The sequence below is a fragment of the Ranitomeya variabilis genome, chromosome 7 (genome assembly GCF_051348905.1).
Source record: "Ranitomeya variabilis isolate aRanVar5 chromosome 7, aRanVar5.hap1, whole genome shotgun sequence".
In the NCBI taxonomy this organism is placed as follows: domain Eukaryota; kingdom Metazoa; phylum Chordata; class Amphibia; order Anura; family Dendrobatidae; genus Ranitomeya; species Ranitomeya variabilis.
This window is the reverse complement of record NC_135238.1, coordinates 33,902,754-33,923,274: the sequence shown is the minus strand read 5'-3', so window position 1 is coordinate 33,923,274 and position 20,521 is coordinate 33,902,754. Positions and strand designations below refer to the sequence as shown.

The following is a 20,521-nucleotide window of genomic DNA, read 5'->3' as shown; positions in this document are numbered from 1 at the left end:
CGCGATGATGTGTTTAGTGTGCGCCCTCTGCCTGAACAGTCAGAGAGCCAGAAGACGGAGCGGCGCGCAGCGGTGGAATGGGGAAGGTGAATATCGCAAGTGCCGGGGGCCTGAGCAACGAGAGGTGAGTATGTGATCTTTATTTTATTTTAATCGCAGCATATGGGGCATAATCTATGGAACATTTTATGGGGCCATCAACCTTTATGCAGGATTGTATGGGGCAAATGTTTTTATGGAGCATCTTATGGGGCGTATTTTGTATGGAGCATTATACAGGGCAAATGTCTGTATGGAGCATCTTATGGGGCCCATCATGAACTATATGGAGCATTATATGGGGCTCCTGATTCGATATGGATATTCAAAAACACTTAACTTACTAATGTCTCAATTAATTTTACTTTTATTGGTATCTATTTTTATTTTTGACATTTACCGGTAGCTGCTGCATTTTCCACCCTAGGCTTATACTCGAGTCATTAAGTTTTCCCACTTTTTCGTGGCAAATTAGGGAGGTTGGCTTATACTCGGGTCGGCTTATACTCGAGTATATACGGTACCTATACAAATCAAAAATTGGACGAAGTGGGAAGTTGGCAGTAGAGGTCTTTTGCGACCTTACTGTGGCACAATGTGTGAAATATTATATATTTTTTTTCCATTTTCTAAATATTAGGCCCTACATATAAAAATAGGGATTTTTGTGTGTACTCACCGTAAAATCCTTTTCTCCGAGCCACTCATTGGGGGACACAGGACCATGGACACAGGACCATGGGTTATGCTGCTGTCACTAGGAGGCTGACACTAAGCTGAGACAAAAAAAGGTTAGCTCCTCCCCTGCAGTATACACCCTCGTACTGGCTTCCAGACACCCAGTTCAGTGCAAAAGCAGTAGGATAGAAACAATATAACAAGTAACATTAGAATATAACATGTCAAACAAACAGTCAAGATCAAAAACAAGATCACGAGCCGAAAAGGCCACCAAGGTGGGTGCTGTGTCCCCCAATGAGTGGCTCGGAGAAAAGGATTTTACGGTGAGTACACACAAAAATCCCTATTTCTCCTTCGCCTCATTGGGGGACACAGGACCATGGGACGTCCCAAAGCAGTCCCTGGGAGGGAAACAATACAACCAAATACCTCCGTGTACCATCTGACTACAGGTGCGCAACGGCCGCTTGCAGGATACGCCTGCCAAGGGCCGCGTCCGCAGAGGAGTGAATGTGGACATTGTAATGTTTCGTGAAGGTATGCAGGCTAGACCACGTTGCGGCCTTGCAAACCTGCTCCGCTGTAGCCTGGTGCCGGATGGCCCAGGAAGCACCCATCGACCAAGTGGAATGAGCTCTAATCCCCGCCGGGATAGGACTGCCTCTGACCCGATAGGATTCCTGGATAGCAGATCGAATCCATCTGGCTATCGTGGATTTAGACGCAGCCAAACCCTTTCTGTGACCCTCCGGGAGCACGAAAAGGGCGTCCGATTTTCTGAAGTGAGCCGTTCTGGAGATGTACCTCCTGAGGGCCCTAACCACGTCCAGAGTATGGAGAGCCTTCTCGACTCTATGTTTGGGCTGTGGGCAAAAGGAGGGAAGAATGATGTCCTCATTGAGGTGGAAAGAAGAGACCACCTTTGGAAGAAACGCCGGAGAAGGACGTAGGACTACCTTGTCCTGATGAAAGGCAAGGAAAGGAGCCCGGCAGGATAAAGCGGCGAGCTCTGAAACCCTTCTGATGGACGTCACCGCTACCAGGAAGGCAACCTTCCAAGAGAGGACCGAGAGCGGAACGTCTTGAAGGGGTTCGAACGGAGGTTCCTGAAGGACCCCTAGGACCAAGTTGAGATCCCAGGTCTCCAGCGGCATCCTGTAGGGAGGAACCACATGGGAGACTCCCTGGATGAAAGTCTTGACCTGAAGGTTGGTGGCGATCCTACGCTGGAAAAGTACGGATAACGCTGAGATCTGACCTTTGAGGGAACTCAGGGCCAAACCGGAGTCCAGACCAGCCTGAAGGAAATTCAAGATGCAAGGGATAGAGAAAACAAGAGGAGGGAGACCCCGGAGCCTACACCATGAGAAGAAGGATTTCCAGACGCGGTGGTAGATGGAGGCGGAAGACGCCTTGCGAGCACTTAACATGGTGGGGATGACCTGCTGAGAGAAACCGGCACGAGTTAGAACCCAGGTTTCAACAGCCACGCCGTTAAACGTAGGGCCCCTGAGCTCTGATGGTAAATCGGTCCTTGGCGAAGCAGGTCTGGGCGGTCTGGCAACCGCAAGGGAACGTCGGCTACGAGCTGAACGAGCTCCGCGTACCAAGCGCGACGAGGCCAGTCTGGGGCGACCAGAATGACTGGAACTCCCTCCGTCTTGATCTTTCGGATCACCTTCGGCAGTAAGGGAAGGGGAGGGAACACGTATGGGAGCTGAAAATGATGCCACGGAGAAATCAGCGCGTCCACTCCTATGGCCTGGGGATCCCGAGATCGAGCAATGAAGTTGTGGACTTTGGCGTTCAATCTGGACGCCATCAGATCCACGTCCGGGGTCCCCCAGCGAAGACAGATCTGGTGAAAAACCTCTGGGTGGAGTTCCCACTCCCCCGAGGCAAGGCCCTGGCGGCTCAGGAAGTCCGCCGCCCAATTCTCGACTCCCGGAATGTACACCGCAGAGATGATGGAATGGTTGGTTTCGGCCCAACGAAGGATGAGGGAGACTTCCTGCATCGCCGCCCTGCTGCGGGTACCCCCCTGGTGGTTGATGTAAGCCACCGACGTGACGTTGTCGGATTGGACTCGTACTGGGTGACCCGCGAGCAGGGGGTGAAAGCGACTCAGAGCAAGTCTGATAGCACGAATCTCCAGGATGTTGATGGGGAGTTTGGATTCCCGAACTGTCCAGAGGCCCTGGGCAGAGTGGTGGAGGAACACCGCCCCCCAGCCAAGAAGACTGGCGTCGGTAGTTACCACTAACCAGCGGATCGGGAGGAAGGACTTCCCCCGGAGAAGAGATGGGCCCAGGGTCCACCATACGAGAGATTGTCTGACCCACGGGGACAGGGGACAAGGGCGGTCGAGAGAAGAGATACTCCTGTCCCAGTTGTCCAGCAAAGCCTGTTGCAAGGGACGGAGATGGAGTTGAGCAAAAGGAACTGCTTCGATTGCTGCAACCATCTTTCCCAGGATCTTCATGGCGAACCGAATGGTTCGCGGGCGAGGATGACAGAGCGTTTGGGCTCCTTGCTGAAGTGCTTGGGCCTTGGACCGAGGAAGCAAGACCAGCCCCCTCGAAGTGTCCAGGATCATTCCCAGAAAGGAGATCCGACGGGCAGGAACGGGAGAGGACTTGTCCCAGTTGATCAACCAACCTAGGCGCGAAAGAGAATCCAGGGTAATGTGGACGCTGGACTCGCAGGCTTGAAAAGACGGGCCCTTTATGAGGAGATCGTCTAAGTAAGGTAACACGACGACTCCTCGAGAATGAAGGATGGCCATGACAGCCGCCATGACCTTGGTAAATACCCTGGGCGCCGTGGCGAGACCGAAGGGTAAGGCCGTGAACTGGAAGTGATCCTCCAGAATGGCAAAGCGGAGGAACCTCTGATGAGACGGGAAAATCGGGATGTGAAGATAGGCATCTTTGATGTCTATCGAGGCCAGAAATTCCCCTCTTTCCATCGAAGAGATGACCGATCTGAGCGATTCCATCCTGAAGTGCCGGACTCTTACGCACTTGTTCAGGAGCTTCAGATCCAGAATGGGCCGCACTTTTCCGTCCTTCTTTGGCACGACGAAGAGGTTTGAGTAGAAACCTTTGAACCTCTCGTGTTCCGGGACCGGGACAATGACCCCGCTCTGGCGGAGGATGTGAATGGCGCAAAGAAGGGCGCGAGTCTGAGTTGCCGAACTGGGAAGACGAGAGGGGAAAAACAGAGTTGGAGGAGGAGAGGAGAACTCTATCTTGTAGCCAGACGATACCAGATCCCTGACCCATTCGTCGTGCACGACGGAGAGCCAGGCTTGCTGAAAAAAGAGTAGGCGTCCTCCTATTCTGATGGTATCGACTGGCACCGTTCCCGAGTCATTGAGACGGGAATCTGGGAGGTCTGGAACCTCGGGTTCTGGGCTGCCTCGGTTTCCCGCGCCAGGAAGGATTCGGCCTGAAGGAGGGACGAGTGTCTCTGTCAGTGCGAGAGGAACGGTCTGATCTGGAAAGCCCGGAGGGATTGGACCAGGCTGGGCTGGTACGAAAAGGCCGAAAACGAAAGTAAGGCTGGCGCTGGAAAGCCGCCTTGGGCCTCTGTTGGGGAAGGAACTTGCTCTTTCCCCCTGTGGCGTCGGAAATAAGCTGGTCAAGCTTTTCGCCGAAAAGACGCCCGCTTTGAAAAGGGGGCTTAGGAAGTGGGGCCTGGCAGGAGGTACACGCAGAAAAAAAGGTCGTATGTACTTTAGATAGTTTTTTAGACCTTGACTGCGACATGATTCTAATGCAGAAAGAGGCCACAGGGACTATAAACTGGCCTGGGAAGCAGAGGGAGACGCTGCAGGGAAGAAGCTGACGATGTCTCCTTACCCCGGTCCTGTGTCCCGCTGTCCTGGGAAGCCGAACTGAGAAGCCTGATGTGACACCGAGGTGCGTCCGAGCAGGAGCTGCAGCATGTAGTGTGAAGATGGCCGCCGAGATCAGGAAGGAGATCTCGTCGGCTGCGAGAAGCGCCAGGGACCAGGGGCGGCGCCGCCGATGATGCGCAGGAGTGGGCGGAGCCTATCGGCAGCGACCAGCGGCTAGGCCGAAGCCGGGAGCTAAATTTGCGGCCTCGGCCCGGCGCGCGGCCGCAAAGTGCCGACGTTACAGGCCACCGATAGTGCGCTACAGCCCCTAACGTGCCCTGCTTAGGAGGAGCCCTCCGGACCGCCGGCGACCCCCCCCATCCCCCACGAGACACTTACCCGAGGAGGTGAGAGGAGCCTTAGGATGGCTGGGACGGTGCAGGGGATGGGAAGCCTCCATCCACCAGCCCCAGATGGGGGAGTGGAGAGGAACCGTCCACCACCTGAGTCACACGGAACATTGGTGATGCAGTGTGGTCTGCGCGGACGCCACGGGGATAGGGCCACTGTACAGCCGAGGGTAGAACCTGGTGGACAGGGCAGATGTCCGGCAATATAAAGGCCTGGCTGCAGAGGAGGATACTGGAGGTAAAACACCAGTGCTCCTCTGTACAACATGGGGAGATCGGCGCCCCTTTTAGGGAAAAAACCGTCGCCCAAAAATGGTCAGCTCAGGCAGTGGCTCCCACGTCGCAGGAGAGGATACGGAGAGGTGAAACTCCCGTGCTCGCCTGTTGTTGGTTCGGGGGAGATCGGACCTCGAAAGAATCCGTCGCCCCCTTCGTCCGGAATGGATTAAAAAGAAAAAATCCGTGAGAATAAAAATCAGTGTGCCTCCTACGGACACTAAGCTTGAACTGGGTGTCTGGAAGCCAGTACGAGGGTGTATACTGCAGGGGAGGAGCTAACCTTTTTTTGTCTCAGCTTAGTGTCAGCCTCCTAGTGACAGCAGCATAACCCATGGTCCTGTGTCCCCCAATGAGGCGAAGGAGAAAAGAAGCAAAGTTTATCTGAATAACGAGGGGAAAGATTTTAGTGCTGTTAAAATGAAAATGTGCTAGGTCATGAAGAGGGGAAAATGATGAGGTCTTGAACTGGTTAATAAATCCACATGGTTACCTTCGGGGCCTGTTCGGAGCTGTGCTGCAGCACAGTGTACAAGATTTGCATGTTGTTCGGGTTTCTAGCATTTGAGAGCTCATTAAAAATCACAAACTTCACCATTGTGCCGAGATTATCTCTGTGTGCATTCAGAAGCTCCCTGTGCAAAAGAAAATATATATATGTATACTACAAAAGCAACTCACATTACTACATCAAATACATTTCTAGCGAACACAACCCAAGTGCTAGCGAGCATGACCCAAGTGCTACACAGATAACAGCGAGTCAAGCAGCTCTACATCAGTAGCAGAAGAGCGTCCATTTAATTACTAATTGTCTGGATGACCGAACTACAGTTGTGGCCAAAAGTATTGACACCCTTGCAATTCTGTCAGATAATACTCAGTTTCTTCCTGAAAATGATTGCAAACTCAAATTCTTTGGTATTATTATCTTCATTTGTCTTAAATGAAAAAACACAAAAGAGAATGAAGCAAAACATTGATTATTTCACACAAAACTCCAAAAATGGGCCTGACAAAAGTATTGGCACCCTCAGCCTAATACTTGGTTGCACAACCTTTAGCCAAAATAACTGCGACCAACCGCTTCTGGTAACCATCAATGAGTTTCTTACAATGCTCTGCTGGAATTTTAGACCATTCTTCTTCGGCAAACTGCTCCAGGTCCCTGATATTTGAAGGCTGCCTTCTCCAAACTGCCATTTTTAGATCTCTCCACAGGTGTTCTATGGGATTCAGGTCTGGACTCATTGTTGGCCACCTTAGAAGTCTCCAGTGGTTTCTCTCAAACCATTTTCTAGTGCTTTTTGAAGTGTGTTTTGGGTCATTATCCTGCTGGAAGACCCATGACCTCTGAGGGAGACCCAGCTTTCTCACACTGGGCCCTACATTATGCTGCAAAATTTGTTGGTAGTCTTCAGACTTCATAATGCCATGCACACGGTCAAGCAGTCCAGTGCCAGAGGCAGCAAAGCAACCCCAAAACATCAGGGAACCTCTGCCATGTTTGACTGTAGGGACCATGTTCTTTTCTTTGAATGCCTCTTTTTTTCTCCTGTAAACTCTATGTTGATGCCTTTGCCCAAAAAGCTCTACTTTTGTCTCATCTGACCAGAGAACATTCTTCCAAAACGTTTTAGGTTTTTTCAGGTAAGTTTTGGCAAACTCCAGCCTGGCTTTTTTATGTCTCGGGGTAAGAAGTGGGGTCTTCCTGAGTCTCCTACCATACAGTCCCTTTTCATTCAGACGCTGACGGATAGTACGGGTTGACACTGTTGTACCCTCGGACTGCAGGGCAGCTTGAGCTTGTTTGGATGTTAGTCGAGGTTCTTTATCCAACATCCGCACAATCTTGCGTTGAAATCTCTTGTCAATTTTTCTTTTCCGTCCACATCTAGGGAGGTTAGCCACAGTGCCATGTGCTTTAAACTTCTTGATGACAGTGCGCACAGCAGACACAGGAACATTCAGGTCTTTGGAGATGGACTTGTAGCCTTGAGATTGCTCATGCTTCCTCACAATTTGGTTTCTCAAGTCCTCAGACAGTTCTTTGGTCTTCTTTCTTTTCTCCATGCTCAATGTGGTACACACAAGGACACAGGACAGAGGTTGAGTCAACTTTAATCCATGTCAACTGGCTGCAAGTGTGATTTAGTTATTGCCAACACCTGTTAGGTGCCACAGGTAAGTTACAGGGGCTGTTAATTACACAAATTAGAGAAGCATCACATGATTTTTCGAACAGTGCCAATACTTTTGTCCACCCCCTTTTTTATGTTTGGTGTGGAATTATATCCAATTTGGCTTTAGGACAATTCTTTTTGTGTTTTTTTTCATTTAAGACAAATTAAATGAAGATAATAACAAAGAATTTGTGTTTGCAATTATTTTCAGGAAGAAACTGAGTATTATCTGACAGAATTGCAGGGGTGTCAATACTTTTGGCCACAGCTGTATACAAATAACACAGGCGCCCATGTTAAGGGCTTTGTGCACTACAAGTGTTGGGCTTGTACAGCTATATAATATGTGACTGCATTCCAAGACTGAAAGTGAGATTACTTAGTGACTGCTGGGGGATGCAGTGACCCCAAGCCACCTCTGCAGAGCCCCATTTGGAAGGATGGGAAGCCACGCACACCTGCACTCCATTCTCCATCTATGGGACTGCGGAGTACAGCACTTGGCCATTTCCAGCAGTCCCGTAAGACTAAAGTGATGGTGCACATGCTTCACATCTGCCCCATTTAGACCCAGTTCTCAGGATCGGTGGGGGTCCCTGAGATCAGGAAGTTATCCCTATCCTATAACTTTCAATCATTTTTCTCAGGTCATAAGGGCTAACCATATGATGCCCACACTTTTGGAACTGCATAACTTAATATAGAAAATAAATAACACTTAGCAAGAGTGATAATTTTCATCCCCCATTTGGACCCAATTGGACTTTTGCACTGAGATGTAAAATCCCTTTGTCATTGAATACATTGGGTAACACGGGTAGTTCAGAAGAATTTGCTGGAATCCCTGTGATCTGTCATGGTGTCTCTGGAGTTATAGGAGTTCCTTTCTTTGCTGGACATAACCAATGCGTGTCTTCACAATCCCATCACCACCTTATTTTGCTTCGCTGTTAGTTCTCCCCAATGGAGACACCAGGGTCTTCACTGAGGGTCTCCTGACCCTCATGGTGCTTCTTCCCTGGTGTGGAGATATGCGACAGATATGTTTCTCCAGTGTTATCAATGAGAAACTAAAGCCGTGGGAGAATTGCCACATAAATTGGGGTAAAATTTCCTGCTTAAACTGAAAGTAATACATAGTGCAGCTCCTCCATAGTCACTAACCAGCAGCACGGGACACTTAGAGGAACGGTAAGTACAGTCTTCGCCCCGCACGTCGCCACAACCCGATCACTCATTCATCCTAGACCCGACTCACCGCACAGACAGCATGTAATGATTGAGGAGAACCTTGGGCTTCAGTCGGATTTTAATCAGGTTAGAAATCACTTCCATGTCCTCAGAGCCTTGTGTGTTACAGTTCATGCAGACAGACATGAGCAGGTCCTGGGCCGGCCGGGTCAGCTGGGTATTTGCAAGACAGGAAATATAACAAAAAGGGTGCAAGTTTTAGATGTGAGAACAGTATTAGTATCGCCCGATATTTATTATTTGTATACATTCGGCAGCAATTAAATGTTTGGATATTAAGTCGAGGGCCCTAGATTGTTGATGCACGTTCATATAGTGATGTGATCACGTGGGGCCCACAGGGAAAGAGCGGTTGTTAGTGATGAGCAAGGTGCTCTGATAAGGTGTTATCTGAGCATGCTCGGGTGCTAATAGAGTATCTTCGGCGTGCTCGAATACTACGTTCGAGTCCCGATGCCTGCATGTCTCTTCTGACAGCTGCTACACAGGCAGGGGTTGCGTGTTTGTTAGACAATCCCTGCATATGTTGCGGCTGTCGAACACCCACCAGACATGCAGCCGAGGGGACTCGACTGTAGCATTCGAGCACGCCGAAGATACTCTATTAGCACCCGAGCATGCCCAGATAACACCTTATCCGAGTACGCTCGCTCATCACTACTGATGAAACCAACAGATAACCCTCTCAAGAGTGAAATTATTAAGAGGTTTGATCTCCGTATCAGCTGGAAAGCTCGGCGAGTACCTTTGGGTTTTGCAGCCACATCTCCAGTCTCTGCACGGCCATAAGCCTCACTTCTTTATATCCACACGTGGCAGTAAGCAAACGGAGGAGATTCCTGGAGACGTTATCCATGGGCTGCCGGCGGTTCAGCTGATCTCGTAACATATCTAGGACATACTCCTCCACACCGTCGGACAACTCTTCATACCTGGGGAACAAGCAGAAATAGAAAAAGTCATCAGTGAACATACACTTATTGTGCTTCCTCTTCGTCGTGTCTGCAGCCAGGAGCAAATAGAAGGGAAAATACAGGATTGCTCTGAATGTCCCAAGACCAGGTACATCGTCACAAATACAAACACCCCCATCACTTCAGACCTAGTAAAGGAGCCTGTAAATCCAATTGAGGTCTAACATCTCCGTCTTCACTGCATCTTCATCACTGACGCTTAGGGCTGAATTCACATCAGTGTTATGTGCGCCGTCCCCTCCATGTTCTGTATGTATGTACATGAGATCACTCACACAACACACTATTGAGAGCGGCTGCATAATACATGTATCGTCCGATTGCTGCCAGTGAATATAAACCAGCGGTCGGCACCCCATTGATAGCTGATGGGTGCCAAGTAAATCGGTGGTAGCCCGAGGGGACTAGTTCGATGAGGTCCATGGCGTCCTCTCCCCATCCCGACCTCTCTGGCCGACAGGTCTCTCCCCATCGATACACATAGGGAAAGTCTGGCCAGTCAACTGGCGTGTTGGGGTTGGAGGGTGAAACCAGCGGGAACTCGTCCCGTCTCTGCCTATGGACCCCAGCCGTCTTTTCTATGAAGTTTCATAGTGAAACATACCTGGCTGCAATCATGCAGCCGGCGTGTGATTCCGGTTGCCCTTAGTTTGGAATCGGCTTCCCTTTAAGGGGAGCTGCAAACACTTATTTCAGTCATTTTTCAAAACGTTAAAATGTTGGCAGATTCCCATAACTAAGGCTGCCAACCCCTGTAACTCCAGCAGGAGACTGTAGGAGGACCACCGGTAGTCTGGGTGCACCTGCCTAACCAGACTGCATGTCCAGGTTTTGGCACACAAGACGTAAAGTCATCATATACCGCGGCATTAACTGTCCCTCCTGCTCAGGACTCATCTTCTCCTCTGCGATGAGCAGTTCTGTCTGACTGTCCTCCTCCTCTGTCATGGACGGGTGAGGGCTGTTGCCTGCAATGAAGAAACACGATCAGACATTTTTCATTCAGTACCCCATCACACCCAAAAAGATAAGTATAAGGCTATGTTCACATGTTGCAGCTTTTTTTCTTAACGCAAATTTTAAGCTGTGTGTACACTACCAGCAAAACCTATGAGATTTCAGGACCCTCATGCACACACATTGGGCTTTCTCCAGACTGCTGCATTTTTTAAAACTGCATCATGTCACTTCTTTCAGCGTTTTTTCACAATGAGTAAGTTGAATAATGCAGCAAAAAAAAACAAAAAAAACAACACATATCAGGTTTTGCTGCCAAAAATCTAAGGAAGTTGCATCATGGGTTTTTTGGGGGGGAACTAAACTTTAAAAGCATGCACGAGAGACAATAAAAAAAACGCCGCAAACCTGCTTTTTTTAAGCAGCTTCCTTACTGCTAAGTGAGCACGTTTTTGCCTGCAGAAAAAAACGCAACGTGTGAACATAGCCTTAAAGGGATTTTCCAGCACTGTTCAATTCCTCAAGTGGTGCTGATGAGATTATGACCCCACATACCTGCCGAGACCACCAGCAAGAGCGGTGCACAAACATGTCACATGGATGACACCTGCTGATCGGCAGGTATATGGGGTCTTATCGGCACCAATGCAGGATTGAGCCGTGCTGGACAACCCCTTTAAATAGCAGATCTGTAAATTAATTAGCGTATAAATTATAGGGTCAGTACCAGCGCTCAGGTCCCCGGCAATCCGCCCGACGTCTCCTTGCAATCCCATGTTCTTTGGAGGCATCTTGGTGCAGAACGCAGTCTGAATGTTGTCCACGAAGGTTTTACAGTGAGGGCTGTCAACCCAAATCCTCTCTCCTAAGGAGTCTTCTATATACACCTAAGAGGAAGATCAAGCAAGAAATGTGCTGAACCCACAAAGCAGCAGAATATAGAGCATAATGCACACAGACCCTGCAGAGGGAACGGCCGGACTCAGTCACACACTATTTTACCTCTTGCCCGATCCCTCCCCCCATTATAAGCCACAGTCCTATATTAAGGAATAACCTCCGTCACTGCACACTTTCTGCACATATGTAACCCCTCTCTCACCTTGACAAAAATTTCAGGCCAGTTTTCATCTTCTTCATATGCCGCCATGAGGAGGTTACACGCCAGCACCGACACCAGGCTGTTTCCTTTGGCTTTAAAGTTTATGGAGGCGTCTCTTCGTAGTAGGCTGCACAGGGCCTGCAGGACATTACTCTGTTAGGTATTACCTTTTTTTACTACAACCTTAAAATTAAAGGAATTTTCCACATGAAAGGATTGTTGCAAAATAAAATAGAAAAAATATATATTTTCCTTAGGTCTCAAACCCACTCAGCTCCAGTGGTCTCTGCCAGGAGAGGAAGTGATGAGGTCCCCATCGAAAGAGACCCCTACCCACCTCATGGAGGGAATGATGTCCTGTCCGTCACCTCTCCCCCCGGCCAATCAGTCACCTCAGAAAACTGCTGTATGTATGGAAGAGATGGAGAAACGTACTGTGTAGAGGGAGTCACTGTTTCTGAGAGGCTTTGGGGGCGTCATTCGATGTGTGGACGTCATACTTGTTCCGAGGGGCTGTGGGGACGTCATTCGATGTATGGGGACGTCATACTTGTCTGAAGGGCTGTGGGGACGTCAGACAGTGTGTGGGGACGTCAGACAGTGTGTGGGGACGTCAGACAGTGTGTGGGGACGTCAGACAGTGTGTGGGGACGTCAGACAGTGTGTGGGGACGTCAGACAGTGTGTGGGGACGTCAGACAGTGTGTGGGGACGTCAGACAGTGTGTGGGGACGTCAGACAGTGTGTGGGGACGTCAGACAGTGTGTGGGGACGTCAGACAGTGTGTGGGGACGTCAGACAGTGTGTGGGGGTTATTGATTAAGGTAAATCTATACTTAAATATACTTAAGACTCAATAACAGGAGCAGTATGGTTTATTCACTTTATAAAAAGACGCAAATTATTTGGTTTTGATTATCTGCTGCATGTGAGAATACAAGTGCTAATATGCCCTACTGTAAGATGGATTATCAGTGGCTGCTGCTCAATATACTTAATTCTGCTCAATATTAATTGAAAAAGATATATAAAATAATAATTATAAACCTATCTGGCTCCTTGAGAAAATTAGTTGCCCACACCACTGCTCTAGACGACAATGCCTGACCGTACTCCCTGTGAGGATGACAGTCTCCAACCTTGGACCCCCACCCAAGAGCCAGAGAGCAGTCAGTAGGCAACTCCCATCCTGGCAGACTCGGCTCATCCATGTGTTAGGTGCCGTTCATCTCATGGCGGACATTACTAGGTCCAGCTGGCATCACCTGCTTGATACTGTGAAATGAGCAGGGTGCCGGTAAGTTGGCTCCCAAATGAGGTGACCACTGTTATGCAGCCAGCAAAAGAAGAACCCCCTACAACCCCCAAGGACCATTCAGGCAGAGAAGTCCTTCATTTTCCTGGGACATAACATTAGTCCTTAAAATTATAAAACTTGCTGAACACAAGAGGAGGAAAATTACTTGATTCCTGGAGAAATTCTTACCTCAATCACACCCTCGGTTGCAAATATATTTGGCTTCATTTTTGCCAAAAACATCAGACTCAGGTACAATGTGGGGTCTGGCTTGGCACGGTTCATCTTCAGCTGCTTTACTGCTCCGCAGAGCACACCTTCGATCCGATCATCATTTCCATCCTGCTCTGAAGCTTCAACGTCGTCCAGCAGCGACGCCGGGGCAACTGCAAGGAAATAAGACCACGTTGTTCACCACCGAGAAGCTAAAGCCTCAGCGCGGAGACAAAATAAAGACTTCAAAGAGTTAAAAAAAAAAAAATAGAAGATGCGGAAGATAAGGATCAGAACCTTCGATGGGGACAACGGACGGCTCCTTGATGGATGGGGAGATGGCCCTCTTCTCGGCCACTGCCGCTTCAGCCAAACGCCCCAATGCACTTAAAGGTGGGGTGGAAGAAAGTTTCGGGCGTTTTGTGAGTCCAGTCAGTGCCGATGTGCCGGCCAAAGCAGAAGGGGCTTCACGCTTCCTTTCTGACGTCAATCCAGGAGCAGCTGACTTCATTAGATTTGGGGGGGCTTTGGATTCACTGGTTTGCCCCTTGTTGCCCAGAGCAATGAAATCCCCCGGAGGTGGATGACCTGCAAATACACAAAAGAAACAAAAGGCTTTAAATAAATCTCAGCTTCACTTACTACCAACATTTATGCTACCTGGTTAACTATGCACCGTGTGAAAGATAATGGGGTCACATGATTACCTTAAATCAGGGTGGAACTACTTCTAAGTAGTTATGGAGACGGGGCGACTTGCTTTTGGCCCCCAAAATTGGCACTCCATGAATGGTATCCTCATCTTAGAGATTTATGGCTCAAGTACAAAATATGCCATGAATGTTTGATAGATACATGTCCTACCACTGGTACCAGCCCCATCTCCTAAATGGGTTTCTTCTGACCTCATTCTTCCTGCTGAAGTGGCAAATAAATAGGTGGTCGTGCTTCAATGTCTCGATTTTGCTTAATTGGCTGTCCACAACCCTTCTCAATCCATATGTTTGCTCTTAGTAAAATAATAATACCTTAAAATAATAATCTATATTTGATTGCCTACCATTGGAAGAAAACCTCTCCACCTTCCCAACTAGATCTATATCCTCGCATCAAAGATATCAGGAACTCTGAGTACCGGGCAGCCCTTAATGACAATATTGTAGAGAGATTTAACCTTGTTTGGTCTCCTTGGGATTCCTTTTGGTCCATGTTAAATATATGACCTCTATGAGAAGGCTATAACCAAGTCGTGATATTCCACATCATTCCCCGCCTTTCCTTTTGTCGGAGTCTGTGTGTTTGTTTGTAAAATTTTACTTTTTATCTACTTGAAAGTGTTTAACTATCATTATAGTATAAGATTGGTTGTGAACCAATAAATGATAGTGAAAAATCTAAAATGCCTGATTACTTTTTTCTTTTACTGTAAAACTTGAAAAACTTTCAATAAAATTAAAAAATAATAATAATAATCTAACCATGTCCTTTCCAGTGGTGTCTACACTGGCTCTCCTGGGGATTGTGTGATATTGCCGTCACGAGAACCCTGAGGCCAACTAGCAGCCACTTCACTGTCTCCACGTTCATTAAAAATCACATACATCCAGAAGTGAAAGCGTGGCTGATGATGGAGGTAACGGTACATCCAAAGGCTGGGAGAGTGAAGTGGCCACAGACTGCAGCAGGGATTGCATGACGTAAGTGTGTCACGCAATCCCTGGGAGTGTCAGTGTCGACAACACTGGATCTGTGCCAGCTCCGGAGGGGAGTATCAGCGTTATTAATTTACAGGGGGCAAGCATACAGGAGAGTAGTGGGCAACCCCTTCAATCACTTCTAGAAGACTTCTGAAAACAGCCAAGCACGTTCATATACCACAACTGGTGGGATGGGGGTCAGCGGAGACAAGTGCAGGTCCCGTAGTTACACAGCATGCCGTGGATCTATACCTGCACGCAGTAATTACTTTAAAACCACATCATCTCTGCCAAGTTCTTGACAACATGAGATACCTGAGGATTTCCCAGCGGCGCTCGGCCGGCGCACTGCAGTGGCCTTGGGGCGATTCATCTTGTTCACACTATGGGGAAAAATAATGAAAAGCACAATGAATATAAATGTATGAGAACGCTGTACTGAGATATATTACTGTAGAAGAGGTGATAAATGTCTGATAACCGGGGGCCAAGGATCAGTCTGTGCGGCCAATGAAAAGGCCAAGCACCGACAGTGTCAGTCCAGAGAATGGGGTAAGGACCCCCGCTCTACCGGTGGCTGAAGATCTGGAAGGGGACCCCCGTAATCAGACACTTGCTGCCAATACTATGGAAAGGGGATAAATATTAACTGTAAGAAATTGGTTTATTCTGCATGATTATGAACACAGGGTTCTGAAATGCCCCCTACCACCAGGTCTCCAGAGAGTAGACCCCCACACACAGAGGATGCCCCAGCTCCGCACAGAGATACCCGCTCCTCCACAGAGGGACCACCCCCGCTCTGCAGAGATACCCCTGCTATGCAGAGACCGTCTCCCACTCCTCCACAGAGGGATCACCCCCGCCATGCAGAGATACAGCCCCGCTCCTCCACAGAGGGACCACCCCCGCCATGCAGAGATACAGCCCCGCTCCTCCACAGAGGGACCACCCCCGCCATGCAGAGATACAGCCCCGCTCCTCCACAGAGGGACCACCCCCGCCATGCAGAGATACAGCCCCGCTCCTCCACAGAGGGACCACCCCTGCCATGCAGAGATACAGCCCCGCTCCTCCACAGAGGGACCACCCCCGCCATGCAGATACAGCCCCGCTCCTCCACAGAGGGACCACCCCCGCCATGCAGAGATACAGCCCCGCTCCTCCACAGAGGGACCACCCCCGCCATGCAGAGATACAGCCCCGCTCCTCCACAGAGGGACCACCCCCGCCATGCACAGAGACACCGCCTTCACTTCAGTCTCAGTGAGCAGACAGATTGGGCACATGTAGCCACTCCTCAGACCCTTCCTCTTATTCCCAGACCCCTCGATGCTGGTGGTGAGGACTCTCCAGTGCACATTCCGCCATCTCACCAGTAAGGCCGGGTGCCCATGGTCCGGAGCTAGCAGCGCTTTGGATGCAGCACATGTTCTCAGCATCCAGAACGCTGCTGACTATTGAATGCAGGCGATTCCGCATGTGATCACTGAATCGTGCGGATTCACGGCGTCCATTCACTGAGCGTCTCCACAAGATACATAGACGTGCTGCAGTCTGGAGAGACGCATCGCATGTCCGTCTCTGCGGGTGATCCGCGGGCGTCTGTGCACGCATAGTGGGCACGGGATCCCTAGAAATCCCCACACTGTGCTGTAATCTGGACGCTGCACAAGTACGCAGGGTCCAACCCGCAGCACCACCGTGTGCACACACCCTCACACACAGGCCCAGGTGGCGGTCATGGCTCCCGGTGTACAGCGCACAGATGCGGAGCCAACGCGCGCACAGGACGCAGGGGGGAGACAGACTTCCTCCATCTGACAACAACGTATAATGAACATCATGAGGAAGTCTAGCCGCTGTACACACCACGCTGCGGGATAAGAAGCCGCAGCCGCTGCTCCCGGGAGTCAGGGCCCCATTATCTGCCGCCTGCAGCAGCCGCGGCTCCGGCGCTTCTCAGCGCAATACACCGCTACTTCCGGGTGATGCGTGCGGATGACGTCAGGAAGACGCGCAGAACGCCCCGTGGAGCAGGGAACCGCTCGCCATTGGCTGTGTATGAGAAGGGGCGGAGCGTGAGTTTCTGTATAAAATCTTGTACTGCACAGAGAGCAACAGATTGAAGTTGAACAGAATAAACTGAAGTAGTTGGAGGTGCGACTCCCAGCAGTCAGTGTTAAGGCATGCTGGGCGTTGTTGTGTTGTGTTTGCGGGTAGCTGGGCATGGCATTGCAGATTTGACTCTGTTTTCTGAGAGTTGTAGTTTTTGCAGCTGTCCAGGCTATACCAGGTTTGCCTCCGGGAGAGTATTCTGGGAGCCGTCGGTTTGTCTCCGGCAGGGCCTTCTGGGAGCCGTCGGTTTGTCTCCGGCAGGGCCTTCTGGGAGCCGTCGGTTTGTCTCCGGCAGGGCCTTCTGGGAGCCGTCGGTTTGCCTCCGGCAGAGCATTCTGGGAGCCGTCGGTTTACCTTCCATGGGGCATTCTGGGAGCCGTCGGTTTTCCTCCAGCAGGGCATTCTGGGAGCTGTCGGTTTGCCTCCGGCGGAGCATTCTGGGAGCTGTCGGTTTGCCTCCCGTGGGGCATTCTGGGAGCCGTCTGTTTGCCTCCCGTGGGGCATTCTGGGAGCCGTCTGTTTGCCTCTGGCAGGGCATTCTGGGAGCCATCGGTTTACCTCCCATGGGGCATTCTGGGAGCCGTCGGTTTACCTCCCATGGGGCATTCTGGGAGCCATCGGTTTACCTCCCATGGGGCATTCTGGGAGCCGTCAGTTTTCCTCCGGCAGGGCATTCTGGGAGCCGTTGGTTTGCCTCTGGTGGGGCATTCTGGGAGCCGTCGGATTGCCTCTGGCGTGGCATTTGGGAGCCGTCGGTTTGCTTCCGGCTGAGTATTCTGGGAACCGTCAGTTTGCCTCCAGCGAGGCATTCTGGGCATTTTTTTACCCCAAGGCTCAATTTTTTTTTTGTATATTATTTTTTTTCCTTTAAGAGTCAGATGAGGGTTTTTTGTGTTTTCTTGGATGTATGTGTTTTAGTTATGAATAAACAAATAAAGTTGCTCTCTGTAGCGCTAACGCATGTCAATCTTCAGACTTCAGTCTTAGAGAGGTATTAACACTAGACACGTGGGGTCCCAGCAGCCTGAGACCACCTTGTTGTTGGTTGATGGGCATGCATGAATTGGCCAAATTATGTGCTAAGCGTCTCATTTTTTCCTAGAATTCAGAAGCCATATTGCTATTCATATTTCATATTGACATAGTTATAAATGGCACCATACAATATTGAGAAACAGATAAATAAATAACTTGTAACGGGTTGAAATTCTTGAATAAAACCTCACATTTCTTCATTTTTTGGGGGGGTTGTTTTGACGCTGCTCATTTTGAAATAAATGGTAACATGACTTTCCAGATCCACGTGATTACAGTCATACCAAACTTGAACACTTTATTATTATTTTACTACTTTAAAAAAAAATCTGCAAATAAAAGTTTTGTGTCTCCATTTTCTGAGACCCTTAATTTTTTTGGGGGAATGGGGCTGAGTAAGGGCTGTTTTTTTTTTTTTTAGGTGGCAAATAGGCATTTTATTGGTACCATTTTGGGGCCCATGCAACATTTTTTTTTTCTATATAATATTGCATTTATTCCTGGGAGATGCAGCCACAAAGGAAAAGCTATTTCAGTGTTTAAATTACTTTTTACAGTAGTTACTGAATGAGCTAAATTTTCTATTTTTATGGATGCAGCAGCGTAGAATGATTTTTTTTTTTTTTAATTATTATTACTTTATTATTAACTGGGGAAAAGCCGAGTGATTACAATTTTTTTTTTTTCTTTTCACTTCTAAAATTTCAATTTTCACTTTATTTTTTTAGTCCTCATAGGTGACTTGCACCTTGTGATCATTTGACAACAGCATTACAATATATAGTACTAATCAGCAGGTCTTTGGCCGTTATGGCAAAGCATCGGCTGTGATCACAGAGATTATGATGCTGTTGGGGTGATGAGTCACCCTGATGGCTTTCCCTAAATCGCTAATAGCGGCATCTAAGGAGTTTAGTAGCAGCGATCTGCTGCTGCTATTATAGGCAGGTGCCAACACTTACCTTGTGTGGAGTAGCCTCAGCTCCTCATGGATATATACGTCATAAAGTTAGAAGTGATTAAAAATCAGAAATGAAGGGCCAAGTCCAACGATAGATACCCTTTATCTCCCATAGATTATAATGGATAGAGGTCTCCTGCTTCTCCCCTCATCGTGGCTGCCGTTAGGTGGCTTATATAGCAAAACAGGTGTCATGGCAGAAACTGCCGTAATACTGCGCTTACTGCTCTGCTTATCCTCATGTCAGACCGCCATGCTGAGTCCATGCAGTACTTCCAATTCTGCTTCATATCCCTGATGTCTCCACATGGCTATAGGGAGTTGCGGACAGATCCTGCAGGAATTTAACCCTGCTGGGTTTGGATTCCCCAGCCAATCACGGTATCACCAACCAGCAGGTGCTATATCAGGCAGTGTTGCCCTCCACACCTTGCATGAGTTTAGGTTCCAGTTTTGCTATTATTTTCTAGGTCCCTGGCAAGGTGTCCTATTTTTTTATCCCTTTAGTTACTGACCCAGCTTGTCTTCTCGTCCTGTCTGTTCTCTCTGCTCTTGAGCTCAGCTACATATGCTGAACTTGATGCTGCCTGCCCCGAGCCTGGACTGTCTGTCTACACCCCTGTTTCACCCCCTGTGCATCACATAATTGCTCTGACCCAGGGGTCAGCTGCTGCAGGTCCAGACACTGCCCTGGAGTGGCACCTGGTGGCTATCCTGTGGCCCAAGTCTATCCTCATCATAAGAGGTGCAGTGAAGACAAGGTAGCCACTTAGTCACGCTCCATCAAGGGAAGTCCAGCTAGTGGTGCAGTCGGTCCCCCCCCCCCCCCACCGTTACAACAGGAGATCCCCATTCTCATAAGGATATGCTGTGAATGTCTTTATCTAGATTTCCCTTTTTTAGGGCATTGCCAGACAGTGGTATAAACCAAACAGAGATCAAAACGCGGTGGTCAGACTGGCTGGCGGCTCTTTCAACCTGAGAATTACAGTTTCATGTATTTCTATGAAGTTGCCATACTTGGATCAGAAGACCCGACAGCCAGTCTGAGCATTGCGTTCCGATCTCGGTCCGATTTATACAGCCGTCTGACTGTGCCCTTAAGTTGAGGCTCATGCAATGGAGATTTCACCTAGCCAACCTGTACCCTGCTCTGCACTGATGAGAAGTAAGGACCCCTGACACGGCCGTCTTCAGATGAGGCCTCTTTCTTTTGAAGGAGATTCTGATTTGGCTTGTGCCCCTAGTCATGTTGCAATGCAGTTAAAGGGTCGGACTTTGACATATAGGCTAGTTACGTCCAATAGGTGGCACTGAAGAGACAGCTTTCTTATGAACCTTTCCTTTTATGGAAGATAAGCCTCTGCTGGAGATCTCTGGCTGTAGGAAATATGCAGAGATGATGGTAAAAATGGATAGAAGGACCAAATATGGATGGAGATCGGATCCCTCATACTCATGAAAAAGGCTCCACTTTTCTCATATCT

General features: G+C 49.1%; 1 protein-coding gene across 1 annotated transcript in view; it reads right to left on the bottom strand.

The window, feature by feature from the left end:
- The window catches only part of INTS1 (integrator complex subunit 1), a 79,510-nt gene extending 62,592 nt beyond the window's left edge, over window positions 1-16,918 (bottom strand). The window contains exons 1-10 of the mRNA XM_077274793.1: window positions 16,793-16,918; window positions 15,236-15,303; window positions 13,521-13,811; window positions 13,200-13,396; window positions 11,715-11,852; window positions 11,340-11,499; window positions 10,518-10,623; window positions 9,427-9,613; window positions 8,689-8,834; window positions 5,741-5,882 (exon numbers count right to left, since the gene is read on the bottom strand). Of these exons, the coding sequence (XP_077130908.1) occupies window positions 5,741-5,882; window positions 8,689-8,834; window positions 9,427-9,613; window positions 10,518-10,623; window positions 11,340-11,499; window positions 11,715-11,852; window positions 13,200-13,396; window positions 13,521-13,811; window positions 15,236-15,293 (1,425 nt within the window). The 5' untranslated portion in view covers window positions 15,294-15,303; window positions 16,793-16,918. The remainder of the gene's footprint in view (window positions 1-5,740; window positions 5,883-8,688; window positions 8,835-9,426; window positions 9,614-10,517; window positions 10,624-11,339; window positions 11,500-11,714; window positions 11,853-13,199; window positions 13,397-13,520; window positions 13,812-15,235; window positions 15,304-16,792) is intronic.
- Between the last annotated feature and the right edge of the window lie 3,603 nt (window positions 16,919-20,521).